General features: G+C 36.6%; 3 protein-coding genes across 3 annotated transcripts; 2 read left to right on the top strand and 1 right to left on the bottom strand.

Annotated features, from left to right (window-relative positions):
- Window positions 1-456: 456 nt before the first annotated feature.
- Window positions 457-4,684, bottom strand: LOC112757712 (uncharacterized). Its single transcript, XM_025806267.1, has 4 exons — window positions 3,986-4,684; window positions 1,910-3,796; window positions 725-1,039; window positions 457-630 (listed from the first exon to the last, which is right to left on the bottom strand). Exons 1-4 carry the CDS (start codon window positions 4,682-4,684, stop codon window positions 457-459), a joined length of 3,075 nt encoding a protein of 1,024 aa, XP_025662052.1.
- A 5,659-nt stretch (window positions 4,685-10,343) lies between these two features.
- Window positions 10,344-10,847, top strand: LOC112757711 (uncharacterized). Its single transcript, XM_025806266.1, has one exon. The coding sequence runs from the start codon at window positions 10,344-10,346 to the stop codon at window positions 10,845-10,847; it is 504 nt and encodes a 167-aa protein (XP_025662051.1).
- A 459-nt stretch (window positions 10,848-11,306) lies between these two features.
- Window positions 11,307-15,343, top strand: LOC112757710 (uncharacterized). The gene is made up of 5 exons (XM_025806265.1): window positions 11,307-12,085; window positions 12,443-12,608; window positions 14,538-14,609; window positions 14,654-14,848; window positions 14,939-15,343. The coding sequence occupies exons 1-5, from the start codon at window positions 11,307-11,309 to the stop codon at window positions 15,341-15,343; spliced, it is 1,617 nt and encodes a 538-aa protein (XP_025662050.1).
- The last annotated feature ends 628 nt before the right edge of the window (window positions 15,344-15,971 follow it).

The raw sequence follows: 15,971 nt of genomic DNA, 5'->3' as shown, positions 1-15,971 counted from the left end.
TCAGTGTTTTGAGAAAAACTGATGTTTTAGCAGATGTATTTTGAATGTAGAGCTGTTTTCCAAATGTATTGGTGTCTGTTTAATTAGGTGTATTTCGTTCCTAATTTTGCTCGTTCCTTTCTTTAAAGAAGGATCTGTGTTTCCGGTGTTTAGCCAACTGATATGTGATGTGCGCATTCAAAATGTAATGCGACTTTGTGGTCTGAAGCGATTTATGTTTTGATAAATCGATAGTGATGTTATGGCCATTAATCATCGGATTTGTGATCTTTTTGTAATAAAAGAGAAGTATGATAAGAAATAAAATAATTATTGGCTGAATATATTACCTGAATTTTTATATATCAGGTCAGCTAGCCTCATTAAAACCTCCACAAGCAAAACCTTTTTTAGGAAAAAATCTTGTGGTAGGAAAAAGAGTACTAGTGTTCTTACATGTTCAACTATAATATTGTTTTAGGGATCTAACATTCCAAGTGTTTGGTAACCTTGTGCCATCCAATCTTTCCAACTGATAAGCTCCCCTTCCGAGGACTTCATGTATTCTGTAAGGGCCGTCCCAAGTTGCTGCGAGCTTTCCATGGGAGGAAGGTTTTCGGACATCTTCAGTCTTTCGTAGTACCAGGTCGCCTACAACAAAGTTCCTCGGTTTTACCTTTTTGTTATGTCACCGACTTAGACGTTGTTGTAACGCCTGATGACGAATTGCCGCCGTGCTTCGTACTTTTTCAATGAGGTCCAGCTCGGCTTGACGAGCTTGTGTGTGTTCGTCAGCTTCTACCCGCAGGGAGTTGTGCGAGACTTCAATTGGCATCATGGCTTCCGAGCCATATACCAAATGGAATGGTGTCTCCTTGGTTGTTGAGTGTGCTGTAGCATTATATCCCCACAATATTTCTGGGACGAGTTCAGCCCATAAGCCTTTAGCGTTGTCTACTTTCTTCTTTAGAGCCTGTAAGAGGACTTTATTTGCTGCCTCCGCCAACCCATTTGATTGTGGATGCTCTACGGAGGAAAAGTGTTGCTTTATTTTTAGATTCTGCAAAAAAGCTTTGAAATTATGGTCGGTAAACTGACGACCATTGTCAGTAGTAATATGACGAGGTAGACCGACTCGACAAATTATGTTTTTCCATACAAAAGAGATCATCTGACTGGAAGTGATTTTGGCTAAGGGTTGAGCCTCAATCCATTTAGAAAAATAGTCAATTGCGACAACTAAATATTTGACCTGTCTTGGCGCAGTGGGGAACGGTCCGAGGATATTGATCCCCCATTGGTTAAATGGCCAGCTTATGATTGATTGGTGCAGGTTCTCGGCTGGTACGTTAATGATCCGAGCATGCTTCTGGCAGCTATCACAAATTCGAACTTTGTTTCGGCTGTCTTCCCAAATTGTGGGCCAATAAAACCCAGCTCGGAGAATTTTCTGCGCGAGGCTTCTTGCTCCCGAATGTATCCCGCATATGCCTTCGTGGGCTTCATCTATAACAAGGTCGGCTTTCGATTTGTCTAGGCATTTTAGTAAAGGTCGAGAGTAACCTCGCCTATATAAATTATTATTTAACAGTGTATAGAAAGATGCTTGTCTCCTAAACTTTTTCTGATCCTGGATCTCATCTGGAACGACCCCATTTTTAAGAAATTGTATAAATGGTTTTTGCCAACTAGTTTCTTTAGAAATAGCAAAAGTACCGATTATATTTATACTCGGTTCTGCTAGGGTGGACTGCGAAAGTGTGGCTGTGTGTGACTGGGTGGTAGCTAATTTAGAAAGTACATCTGCTCTGTGATTCTGATCTCTAGGTATATGACTTATTTCACAGTTTGAAAAATTATTCTTAAGCTCGTTAACAATATTCAGATATTTTAATAAAATAGGATCTTTCGTTTGAAAACTTTGATTTACCTGTTGGACCACTAGCAATGAGTCACAGTAAACTTTTAATTCAGAAACATGTAATTCGACGGCTAACCTGAGTCCGGCGATCAGAGCTTCATATTCAGCCTGGTTATTGCTGGCTTTAAATGAAAATCGGAGAGAGTATTCTATGACAAGTTCTTCTGGATTTTCTAGAAGAATTCCTGCTCCTGATCCTTGAAGGTTGGAGGCGCCATCGACGAACAGCAACCACTGTGTGTTTTGTGTCTTTGGGCTTGGTCCGGTAAACTCGGCTAAAAAATCAGCCAGGTATTGGGACTTGACAGATCCGCGAGGTTGATACTGGATATCGAATTTGGACAGCTCAATGGACCACTTAATCAACCTCCCTGCTAGTTCGGGTTTGGCGAGTATCTGGCGTAATGGTTGCGTGGTTCTGACATTAATTGTATGGCTTTGGAAGTAGGGTCGAAGCCGTCTTGCAGAGAAAACCAGGGCATAGGCGAGCTTTTCTAGCCTCGGATAGTGAAGCTCGGCATTCTGCAAGGATTTGCTGATAAAGTAAACCGGCAGTTGACCCCTCTCATCCTCTGTAACAAGAACAGAACTAATTGCTGTATCAGTAATTGACAAATACAAATATAAAGTTTCGCCGATCTTAGGCTTTTGCAGAATAGGGGGTTTAGAGAGAAATTGTTTTAAACTTTGAAATGCGACTTCGCATTCCTCATCCCACTGAAAGGTTGTATTTTTCCGTAAGCACCGAAAAAAGTTGGCTGATTTTGCTGCTAGACATGGTAAGAATCTCGACAAAGCTGCTAATCTCCCTGTTAATCTTTGAACCTCTTTTATTGTTACGGGACTGGTCATGTCAAGAACGGCCTTGCATTTTTCTGGATTTGCTTCAATTCCTCTACTGGTGAGGATGAACCCGAGAAATTTCCCCCCACGGACGCCAAAGGCACACTTCTCAGGATTGAGCCTCATATTGTAAGCTCGGATTTGGCCGAAGATTTCAGTAAGGTCGGCAATGTGAGATTGTCCTGTCTTTGTCTTAGCGACCATATCATCCACGTATACCTCGATATTTCGACCTATCTGCTGCGCAAATACCTTGTTCATCAGCCGCTGATACGTTGTCCCTGCATTCTTTAAACCAAAAGGCATTACGTTGTAACAATAATTACCATATTCGGTTATAAAGGCTGTTTTCTCTTGGTCTGATGGATGCATGAGAATCTGGTTATAACCAGAATACGCATCCATGAAACTCAAAGTACCGTAACCACAAGAATTATCAACTAAGGTATCAATGCATGGTAAAGGGTAGGCGTCTTTGGGACAAGCCTTATTTAAGTCTGTAAAGTCGACGCACATGCGCCACTTACCGTTACTTTTTCTTACCATTACAACATTGGCTAACCACGTTGTGAACCTGATCTCACGGATGAATTGGGCGTCAATGAGCTTTTTGGCTTCGGCCATTGAGGCGAGCCTTTTCTCAGTTCCGAGGTTCCTTTTTTTCTGAGATACTGGTTGGGCTGCCGGGTTTATCGCAAGTTTGTGTGTGATCACTGACGGGTCGATGCCTGGCATATCTGCAGGGGTCCATGCGAAGAGATCGGCATTCTGTTTTAAAAAGTGGACGAGCTTATCCCTTTCTTCTCCCTTTGTGGATGCTCCAATAAAGGTGAATTTTGTTGGATCATCGGTCAATGAAACCTTTGTTACATCTTCATTTGGCATAGGACGATCTTCAAAATCAGCTCTGGGATCTAACTCGGCTAAGGTCGGTTGATCGGCATGTATAGAGTTGATTCGTTGTTCAGCCCCTCTCTTCACAGGCTTCAGGCTCGCATTATAGCAATGCCGAGCTTCTTGAAGGTCACCATGGACCGTGGCTATTACTTTATCCTGCACTGAAAACTTGACACAGAAATGGATTGTGGATACGATTGCAGCAAATTTATTCAAAAAAAGCCTACCCAAAATAAGATTATACGGGCTAAAGCAATCAACAACAAGGAATTAAATATCCTGTGTCCTGGAGAGTGGTTGCTCGCCTAATGTGGTTTGCAGCCATATTGAACCCATGACGGGTACCCGTTCTCCTGAAAAGCCTACAAGATCTCCAATAGATGGCTGCAAAATATTAGTACTTAGTTTCATTTTTTCAAATGTAGTAAAGAATAAAACGTCGGCGCTACTTTCTGGGTCTAGGAGGACCTTTCGAACGATTAGATCGCCTAACTGAATAGAGATGACTACATGATCATCTAGGTTTGCATCTTTACAAATAAAGTCGGTTGAGCGAAAGGTTATCTCTGGGAGATCTTGACTTTGTTGGGGATTGTTGGTGGTGTCTGAAAGTGCCAACATCGCTCTATAGGTACGCTTCCTGGCCGAGCTTGTGCTTCCGCCCCCAGCATATCCTCCCGAGATGCAATTGATTATACCCCTGGGCTGAGTAGGGGCTTTTTCTTTGTCCTTTGCTGATGATGACTGGCCTATGGGAGGTTGTTCGGTAGTCGTCACCGTCTTTTTTTGAATATGACCTGAAATAAATTTGTCAAGGTGGCCCTGTCTTGCTAGACGTTCCAAGAGATCTTTTGCGATTACACACTCATCAGTCGTGTGACCATATTTCTGATGAAAAGTGCAATACTTGGACTTGTCAATATTTTTCGGCTCAGGGTAGCTGCCGGCTTTACGGGGTGGCTTAATTAGCTTCGAATTCAATATTTTTTTGATGATGTCGTCCCGCTTTGTGTTGAACTGGGTATATGACTCGTAACGGGGCATTGGTCAGAAATTCTTTTTGTTCTCCCGAGGCTTATCTTCATCCTTTGTAATTGCTAACTTCTCTGCCTTTCGGGCTTGACGGAGTTCCTTGATATCTATCTGTCCTTTGGCCTTTTCTCTAAACTCGGCCAGAGTCTTGGGTTTAGCTACGGCAATGGCCTCTTGAAACTTACCCGGTCGAAGACCACTTTTAATGGCATGCAAATGGACCTCTGGGTGGAGATCAGGAATTCGCATAGCAACTTTTGTAAAACGAGTAATGTAGTCCTTCAGACTTTCTTGTTGGCCTTGCTTAATAGTGGTTAGATAATCGGAATCATGTAAGTATATAGCTGACGCTGCAAAATGATCTTCAAATTGTTTTGCCAGCTCCTGAAATCGTGAGATAGAATCTGCAGGCAAAGAACAAAACCAGTCAAGTGCAGGACCTTCTAAAAAAGAAGGAAAACAATGACATAAAATCGGATCAGATGCACTGTTAACGATCATAATAGATCGGAATTTCTTTATGTGTTGTTTAGGGTCCCCTAATCCGTTGTAGGGGGTTAAAGTTGTTGGCAGTGTGAATTGTCTGGGCAATTGAAAATTCATGATCTCCGCCGTAAATGGTCCGGCGGAGTTATCAGGTTCTCGATCTTCATCTTCTAGCTGAGGTTCCTCGTTCTCAGGGTTGGCATCATCGTCCTGGGGCGTCTCCGAGATATGCGTCGGCTCGGACTGACGTTCATCATTTCCATGTTGTTCTTGACGATCATCGTTGTGTTCGAGACGAGCATTAATTAATTGCTAAATTTGTTGCTGCATCCTCTGATTCTCCTCCGCCATATGCTGGTTTGCTGCAGCCATGCGTTGATTTGCCTGCTGAAGCTCAGTTACCATCCGGAGGAGTTCGGACGGAGTGGGAGGAGGTGCATCAGCCATTAGCAGACGTTAGGGATTGCGAGGCCTATTAAAGAAAAATCCGGCCCCACGGTGGGCGCCAAATGTTCTTGCCTAGCAGAGTCCGAGCTGTAGCCTGTACTTCGTCGGAAGCCGAACAATTATCCAGTCGATAGCAAGTATACCTCGGCCGGCTAGTGTAGCTGAAAGAGGGGGAGCACCTGCAGGAAGCACTCCGACGCTCAAGTCAGTTAAGGAATATATGATGAGTTATAATCTTGGAGAAGAGAATCTACCTTTTCAATCTCTGATAGCTCCATCTTATAGCTAGGAGACGAGGATAACCGTTTCCTAGCATTAAGGAGGAATTAATCCCCTTTTGGTGCGTTACTTCAAAAAGGTCGGTTACGATCATAACTTGGTAAAATGAATGCATCAGTTACAAGAGTGATATCCGAGCTATAACTCCTCAGATGGTGTATAACGGCCATATCAATAATTATTTTATATAATAAACAAAGGATTTGGATCCTCTAAAGTTTAAATTTCACTTTAGAGAGAAAAGTGTGATCTTTCACCATTGATTTTATAGGTGGGACCAATAATAAATATGAAAGAGAAACTATTCAAGGGTAGAAGATCACACTTTACTCTCTAAAGTGAAATTCAAACTTTAGAGGATCCAAATCCCTATCAAAGGTTCTATTTTACTATGGATAATTTTTTTATTTAAAATTAAATGTTCTAACTTTTATTGAGCCAACCGTGGGAAGCTCTCAACCATCGGAGAGACTTCGGGAAGGAATCAAGCAAGATAACATAAGATGAGAAGACACCACATCCAACTCAAAATCTTATAAACTTCTCACTCTTCCTTACTTTTTTTTTTATGTGGGACTAACTTCAACACTAACACTTTCGTTAACTTCTTTAAAGTTGCCAAGTTGGTCGTTTAGTGTAAATTGTTTTTTCCTTTTTATTAATTAGAAGAGAAAAAAGAATGGTGCTTGTGATCTGTTGTTTGAGATATAGTAAGAAATATCCGATCCTTGCTTATATTTGTGTGTGTATTTTGATATTTTGTGATGGCATGTGGAGTTGATGAATTGTCATATACTCTTATTCTTAATTTGCCTCAATGGTGGAGATAGAAGAGCTTAAAAACAAAAGTTAATAGAAAAGGAGATTATTTAAAAACCCAAAATCCTCCATGTGCAAATGTTGAAAGGGGCTAGTATTCTATTCCATTTCTATTTCCACCTCTTTGTTCCTCAAAAAATCTACAAAGAATAAGTGCTTATTACTTTTATTTTTGTCATTTTTTAAGGTAATTTTGTATTCTATTTACGGTAGGTGAGAAAAAAACAGTTTTGACTTATTGAGTACACTTATTTTTAAATATTAAATTCAAAATGCACATTTTATTTTGACTAAATTCTGAGATGAGCACTTTGCACCTTTAAACATTTTTTGGAAATAGAATATTGACATTAATTATTTATTTTGAGATATGCTATCACTAAAGAATTACTACAAGGTTATTATATTCTTTCTCAGGTATAGAGATATGTAGTTTGTTTGTTACTTAAAGAAAAATTATTCCTTAATACACTACGCACTTGAACAAGTATTAAATAACAATTAATAAAAAAAAATTAGCAAAATTTATTATACTAGTATTTTTATCCATAATAACATTAGGAAAATATAGTTTTTCTAAAATTATGGTCCACTTTATTCTGACAGTATAGATTATGCATGGCATAAAAGATTTATAAAATCAAATTACTTTTACAAAAAAAAGTTGTAAATTGACAAAAATCTCTAGCTAAGAAGACCAAGATATCTGTAGATAAAAAATCAAATAATAAGATTTTTAGTTATTATTTTTATATAAAAATTCTAATTTTTATTAATAATTAATTTTAACATTCGTTATCTAAAATTCAAAATAATTTAACGTGTATATTTTTACATTTAATTAGGTGTTAACTGTTAAGTCTGTTGCACAAATAGAAATAATTAATTTTTATACTTGTTATTTAAAAATAATATTTTTTCTCTCTATGTATATAAAAATATAATTAGATATTAGCATAAAAAATTATACTGATAGTTACGTTATAAAATTAACTCAAAATTAATTTTTTTAAAACAATTGAATCTTGCTTCTAACTTTTAATTATAACATTAGTACTCTCTTCAAATTATATGTAATCAATATTTGAAAGAAGAGAAATAAAAATATAAATTAGAAAAATAAAAATTTAAAACTAAATAAAAAATTAAAAAACTATGTATATAATAAGAATAATAATATTTTTTATTTAAATTGTATTATTTTGTTAATTTTATTTTCTGTAGAAGAGAAAGATAGAAAAAATAGAGAATGAGAGAAAAGAGAGAGAAAGATAAAGATGAAGAATGAGAGTGAGAGTAAAAGTTTGTTAATTTTGAAAAAAAATATCGAATAACATATTTTGATTTATCAAATTATTAATTTAAAATATAAATTATATATAAAGTAAAAATAGTAGAGAAAAATAGAAAAATAAAGAGAGATAGATGAGAGAATTTAGGAAGGGAGTTTATTAATTTTGAAAAAAAATATTTTCTCTTAATTTTAATAAGAGTGTCATGTGACACATTTGATTATTAAATTAGATAGTAATATATGATATATAATATAGGTATATTTCAATTTCAATTTTAATATTTCAAATTTAATTTTAATGCAATTAAAGAATGACATGTTACACATTTTGATTGTCAAATTAGTAATTAGTCATTGATATTGATAATCATATATAAAATAGATAGAGTGATTGAAGGAATGAGAGAAATAGAGAAAGGAAGAGGGAGGAGGGGAGAACTTTTTAATTTTGGAGGGAAAGATTTGATTTCAATTGCAATGAGAGAGTGACATGTGGCACATTTTGGTTGTAAAATTAGTAAGGAGGAGGAAAGAATTCTTTAATTTTGGAGGAAAAGATTTAATTTCAATTACAATAAGAGAGTGACATGTGACACATTTTGGTTGTAAAATTAGTAAGAAGGAGAGGAGAATTCCTTAATTTTGGAAGGAAAGATTTGATTCCAATTATAATGAGAAAGTAACATGTGGCACATTTTGATTGTAAAATTAGAGATATATAATAGATATAATAGATTTGGTTAATATTTTTAACCATAAATTCAATTTTTTTTAATTTAATAATTTAATAATATATTTTTAACTTATACTTTTAAATATTATTGGCTAACTGTTGGTCAAAAATAATAAATTTTACTACTCTCTAACATTCATTTTAATAAATTTATTAAATTATATTAAATTTTTTAATTATCAAAACTCAACATAAAATACTGAAAAACTAACAGAATTGAGTTAGCATTTTTCTAATTCATCAAAAATAGGGGCAACTAAATTTTTTAGTTTGACTTCTTACTCGTGATCTGCCCGCTCGAATTGATAGCTCTGTTTGATAGAGAAACTGCAAATTCAGATCCACAATATTCATTATTTTAATCTTATGCGTCAACTTACAATTTTGGACATACTTTTAAAAGCCTACGAGAAAAGCTTTAGTCTTGCATGGGTGATGGGTCGGTATATTTTTTTTATCAAGCGTCTCGTCTTACAAAAGAAAACATTTTCAGCAAATAAAACATTTTGCCAAATTGTGTTCCAAAATTATTCTTCAATTAAGTGATATTATGTGACTAAGTAAATTTATTCTTCAATAAAAAATTTTAATTACAAAAGCACAACTATAAACATTTAATAATAACTAATTTGAGTTGATCTAGTGATTAACTCATTAGTCCGCTTAACTAAGTATTGGAAATTCGAATCCTGTCTTACATATATAGTAACCTATTCGACAAACTCTTAAATAGAGCTCTAATTTGTGACAGATTAGTTCTTGGTCTGTCAAATTAGAGAATATCATAAAAAACTAAAATTCAATAAAAAAATAATACATTCAATAATTTCTCTAATTAATTCATTTATAAGTATGCTAAATTTATTTATTTATTTTTATCTCAATTATGCATGCAAGTAAAAAACAAAATAACAAAATGGACCTGTAGTGGGCAACTATTGTTCATAATGTTGATTTAATCCTTCTAATGATAAATTAACTATCTGTTACTTAACATTATTATTGCCACTGCTGTTATTTAATATCAGATAGTGTACAGAGTTAGTAAGTTAGTTAGTGTGACGGCAACTTCACATAGTTATAGTGTAGCTATAAATAGATAGTTATAGGGCTTGTATTCTTTGAGACTCTTCATTAATGCAAGTTTCATTGCCTGAATTCTTCTCTCCTTCTCTGATCATGTGTTCTTCTTCAATCTCACATGCATTTCTCAACATGGTGCGGTGAGCGTGAATGGAGGAACACGGAGATTGCAGATTGAAGAATAGGCAGCTTGTTCTCTAATACACGGTCATTTGGCGTGATTTGAGAAAAATTGAAGAGTCCAACTTCACGAATGAAGCAATTTCTCTGTTCTTCTTTAATTCTTTCATTCTCTTCAATCAGATCTGGAATTGTCTTCTTGAATCAGATCTGAAATTCTCTTTTTCGATTGTTCTCCTCTCATTCTTCATCTCTTCGTCTATTTTCTTATCTTCTTCTCTCTTGAACTTGCACAACAGTGTTTGATGAGAGCTTCGTTAATTCACCTTTCTTCACGGTGACGTAACGAGTATTCCGATCAACGAGATTGAGAGAGAAAGATTGCGAGACAATTGGTGAAACTTGCATCTATGGCTAAGAAATCAGGAAGCGGATCTGGATCTGGAGGTGTTGGCACAATGGATGCTCAGCAGTTTGAGGCATTTTTCAGTCAAGTTGCGCAGATCCAGAGTCATCTCAACAAGGCAAATTCGAATCAAGACCTTTCAAGTCCTTACTATATTTTGCCGTCTGAAAATCCAGGTATACCTATTACCAATGTCACACTTACCGGTTCAAATTATAGTGCTTGGAGCAAAGCAATGATGAACGCACTTTATTCGAAGAACAAATTCGAATTTGTTGATGGCACCATTCCTAAGCCTAAGAAAACAGATCCAAATTTTAAGGCGTGGCAACGTTGTAACACGTATGTAGTAGCCTGGATTAATCTCTCCCTGAGCCCTAACATATATCAGAGTGTTTTATGGAATAATATAGCTTATGATTTGTGGAATGATCTTAGGCATCGGTACTACCAAGGAGACAGGTTTAGAGTAGTTGAGTTAAATGAGGAGATTTATGCGCTCAAATAGGGAGACATGTCCGTTACTGCCTATTTTGCTAGGCTTAAGAACCTTTGGGAAGAGGTTGATGATTTTAGATCGATTCCTGGATGTGACTGCGTTAAGTGTGAGTGCGGTTTAGGCGTCGTAAGGCAGCAAAGGGAAGAAGATAGAGTCACAAAGTTTCTTCGAGGTCTTGGAGAACAATATTCAATTGTTAAGTCACAAGTGATGCTAATGGATGAATTGCTTAGTGTTAACAAAATTCTGTCCATGATTACTCAACAGGAGAGGCAACTCTTCAGTTTTGAATTTTTGATAATGTTTTAGATACAAAAATTTTGGTAAGCTCCTCAGGCTCATCTTCTCAAAATGAAGTGAAAGGAAAAGGCAAAGGAAATAGAAGTCAATGTAACAAAGGGCGAAACAAGTTGCAATGTACTCATTGTGGAAAGAGTGGACACATAATGGATAATTGCTACAAGAAGCATGGTTTATCCACCAAACTTCAAGCCTCGGTTTAATAAGAAAAATCCTGTTCTTAATTGTATGACAGCAGCTGATGCTTCTGAGGATATTAATGACAATCTCAGTGTTCATCAACTGGTAAGGAGTGAACCGACCATTAATGAATTTACTCCAGAGCAAAGAGAAGCGCTTCTAGCATTGCTCAGCAGACAAGATCAATCTCATTCTCAAAGCATTAGCCAGATTTCAGCCAAAAATAATCTTTCACCTCATAACGGTAAAATGGTGCATATTTTGCATTTTGAATCTGATGTCATGGCTCTAAACATTTCAACTCAAAAACACAAGCCTTGGGTTATAGACACTAGTGCTATGGACCATGTGTCATATTCCTTGGCAGATTTTCAAAATTATTTCAAGATAGATCCTATTGTTGTTAGATTACCCAATGGTGCTCTCACAACAAGCTGCATTATGGGAACTGTTGTGTTTTCTGATGACCTTTACCTTACAAATGCATTGTTCATCCCTACCTTCAATTTTAAACTCATTTCAGTTTCAAAGCTCACTGCATCACTGCATTGTAAAATGAGTTTTACTGACAAAGATTGTGAGATCCAGGATCTGCACACTTTGAGGATGATTGGTGCAGCTAGTAATGTTGATGGTCTCTACATTCTGCACAAGGAAATCAAGATTCTCCCTCATATCACAGCAATTTCTCGCAACCACATTCCAGGCTCCTTGTGGCATGCTAGACTAGGGCATCCATCACATGATAGGCTAGTTGCATTACAAAAGTACTTTGAATTCATTGATTGTACAAAAAGTGAAACACCTTGTCATTCATGTCATTTAGGTAAATAAAAGAGATCACCATTTTCTGTTAGTTTAAATGTAGCAGCCACTGTATTTGACATTCTTCATATTGACATTTGGGGACCTGTGTCCATTCCTTCCTTTACTAGAAAATGTTATTTTCTCACTATAGTGGATGACTGTTCTCGTTTCACTTGGATTTTATTCATGAAAACTAAGGCAGAATCTTCACAGTTAGTTAAGGACTTTGTTGTTTTTGCTAAAACTCAATTTTGTGCAAATGTTAAAACAATTCACACAGATAATGGCCTTGAGTTCTTGATGCCTACATTTTACAGCTTTACTGGTATTACACACCAAAGAACTTGTGTGGAGACGCCGCAACAGAATGGGATTGTTGAGCGTAAGCATCAACACATTCTTGCTGTGGCTCGTGCTCTCATGACTCATGCTCATTTGCCAAAATCATTTTGGAATTATAGTGTTGGACATGTGAAGGTTGTGGTAGGCTTAGAGAATGGGGGGTTGAATCAATGCCTTCCTTTTTGTTGCTGTTATGACCCTTTTAAACAAAATTATAATTCTGATTCTGTTTAAACTAAGCAGCAGAAATTTATGAGACAATTTATTTTTGTCTCATGAATATCAGAAAACAGAACACAGCAAAGAAGAGAAAAGCTAACACCAGCATGTATCCTGATTCGGTTGCCTTGTGCTATGCAAGCTACGTCCAGTCTCCTCCACAACAGTGGAAGAATTTTCACTATAGTTAACAGTATAGTTAACAGTATTACATACACCAATTTCACAGGATTGACCCAATCCTTTCACACTCAAGTTCTAACCTAACTTGACATTGGCTATGCTAATACCCAACTATTCACTCTTAGTGCTAACCCAACTAAGAAAGGGATACCTTACAGGTACAAGATACAAGACATTTAACCATCCTAAAGAAATTAGAAAATAACTCTAGGCTTTTCTCTCAAGTGTTTCTCTCAGTCTTTTTCCACTCATGGCTTTTTCTTAAGCTTTCTCACAATGCCTTTTCTCACAAGAAATTACAGAAAGATAAACTTAGAAAAGTACATTACAATCAGTAAAACATGAAGAAGATTGATTTCATCAACAGCCTCTGTGCTATGCGAAAAACCAGATTGGCAAGCCTCTGATTCAGTTCTTCATACTGGCGGAATGCACCTTTGATTAGGTTACACTGTCTAGTTAGTTGAACTTCTTCAAAGAGCTCTCTCAGAACAAAACCTCTATTCATTGATTTTCTCTCCTTGGTTTCTGAATGAACAACAAACATCTTTTATCTCCTTGCATGTTGCTGGGTTCTTCTTCCAAGGTCAACACCGAGAGCCTTGAGCTTCACCAACCCACAGATTCACTTTTTCTCATTAAACCTTAGAGTAGAAACTTTTTTTCTGACTTCTTCATCTTGACCGAAAGTCATAAAGCAGTAGCCATAGAAATCTTCGCATTGTCAACTTGATCTTAGCCCTTGAAAAACAACTTGGTCCCCAAGTCATGTTTAAGACCGTGGATACACAACAGAGAAGAACAGAAACCATCTTTTCTTTGTATCCCATTTCGGATAGAGCAGAGATTTGGGAAGAAGAGAAGAAGATCTGATGCATTCAAGAGGAAATGGGTTACCTTTAACCTAAGCTTGATTTGGTTTGGATTTTTTTATTAGACTTCTGTGTTTCAAGCTTAATCCTTCTCTCTCTTGCTTCTTTGGTGACTAGCTTAGGGAATAAGCTCTTTCTCTCTTTCTCACTTTTCTGATTTTCTAATTTGACTGAGACAGAGAAGAAAGGAACGTTGATTTGGTGAAAGCAAGTGAGAGGGAATTGAAATTCAATTCGGGCTTGGATCAGGTTCTTCTCAAGTTCAGACCGTTTTGATTTCTTTTGGCTTTTTGCTTTTCCTTGGGCTCTCAATTTTGTTTTCAGCCCACCATCCTTGCTGATTGCTTTTTCATTCCATTTGGGCTATTGAATTTCGGCCTGCAACAATAAACAATTAGTAATAAGTAATTATAATTAATCAACACTAATTATTTATTTGTCCAAAAATAATGTTTGTCATCACTAATTAATTTGGTTAATTTCTTAACTCAACAACATGCAGTTTATCTGATAAATAGACTATGCACTCCTTTTTTGAAAAATAAATCTCCTTATCAAGTTCTCTACAAGTGTCTAACAGATATTTTAAATCTCAAAGTCTTTGGTTGCTTAGCCTATGCTAGCACTCTTAATAGACACAGAGGTAAACTAGATCCAAGATCCAGGAAATGTCTGCATCTTGGATTCAGGGAGGGTACAAAGGGCTATCTACTATTCGATTTGCAAACTCGAGAAATTTTTCTATCTCGATATGTGCAGTTTTATGAAAATTGTTTTTCTCATTGTCAAAAATCAGATTCCAACAACAAAGTCACTTCTAACTTTCCAGCAAACACATCTCATTACTTTGACTATAGCTTTCTGCACGGTAATAAAATTCAAGTTCTAAATGAGAATAATTCCAACCCTCAGGATGATGTAAGTCAGCAAAATTTAAATACTCAAATTGATGAAGCACCTCATGATTTAAGTGATAGTGAAGATATCTTGCCTTATGCAGAAATTCATGATCATGTAGACACAGGTTCTGCATTAGCATCTGCATCACATGAGGAATCACCAAATTCTTCTCATGTCCCTTGTCAAATTGTGCCTAAAATTGCTGGGGTAAGAAGATCTACTAGGCAAACTAGAGCTCCTAGATATTTAGCAGACTATGAATGTAAGACCACTAACACTGCCCCATCCAATTCGTAGCTCATTGCTCAAAGGTATCCAATCTCAAATGTTTTGTCCTACTCTAGACTTTCTCCTATGCATCTTGCATTCTCTCTTGCTATTCAAAATTTGGAGCCCAAAAGCTATGAGGATGCTATAACTCAAGTTTGTTGGCGAGAGGCTATTCAAGCTAAACTACTTGCTTTGGAGGAAAACAAGACATGGAAGCTAACCTCGTTGCCATTTGGTAAGAAAGTAATTGGTTGCAAATGGGTATTTTGTACCAAATATCACCCTGACGGAACGGTTGAAAGGCACAAGGCCAGGCTTGTTGCCAAGGATTTCACCCAAGTAGCTGGTATTGACTACAGAGACACATTTAGTCCTGTAATAAAGCTAGGAACATTGAGAATCATGTTGGCTATTGCAGCAGTCAAGGGTTAGCATCTCAAACAAATTGATGTAAACACAGCCTTCTTGCATGGAGAACTTGAAGAGGAGGTCTATATGCAGGTTCCCTCAGGCTTAGAAGCTTCATCAGGGCAGGTTTGCAAGCTTGAGAAGTCGTTGTATGGACTGAAACAAGCAACTGAGCAAGCAGACGGTGAAACTGCAAACTAAAATCTGTCTTGCTTGAGATGAATTACACTCAATGCAAATCAGATTATAGTTTATTTACCAAACAGACTTCCATAGGATTTACAGCAATCCTTGTGTATGTGGATGACTTGGTATTGGCGGGTGATGATCTAAATGAAATTGAAGCAGTCAAAAGAATTCTTCATGATAGATTCAAAATCAAAGACATAGGGAATTTGAAATATTTTCTTGGGTTGGAAGTAGCAAGATCAGAAAATGAAATTACTTTGTATCAAAGAAAGTATGTCCTTGATCTGCTCAAAGACACTGGATTTGAAGGTTGTAAACCTGCCACCACTCCCATTAATTATGGAGCAAAACTCAGCAAAAGTAGGTGTTGGGAAATTGCTTCATGATTCTACTCAGTATAGAAGAATCATTGGCAAACTTCTGTACTTGTCTAACACCAGACCAGACACTAGCTACGCAATTG

The sequence above is a fragment of the Arachis hypogaea genome, chromosome 16, assembly GCF_003086295.3.
Source record: "Arachis hypogaea cultivar Tifrunner chromosome 16, arahy.Tifrunner.gnm2.J5K5, whole genome shotgun sequence".
NCBI classification, from domain to species: Eukaryota; Viridiplantae; Streptophyta; class Magnoliopsida; order Fabales; family Fabaceae; genus Arachis; species Arachis hypogaea.
Note: the sequence above shows the minus strand (reverse complement) of the source record. Positions and strands in the feature narration are given on the sequence as shown.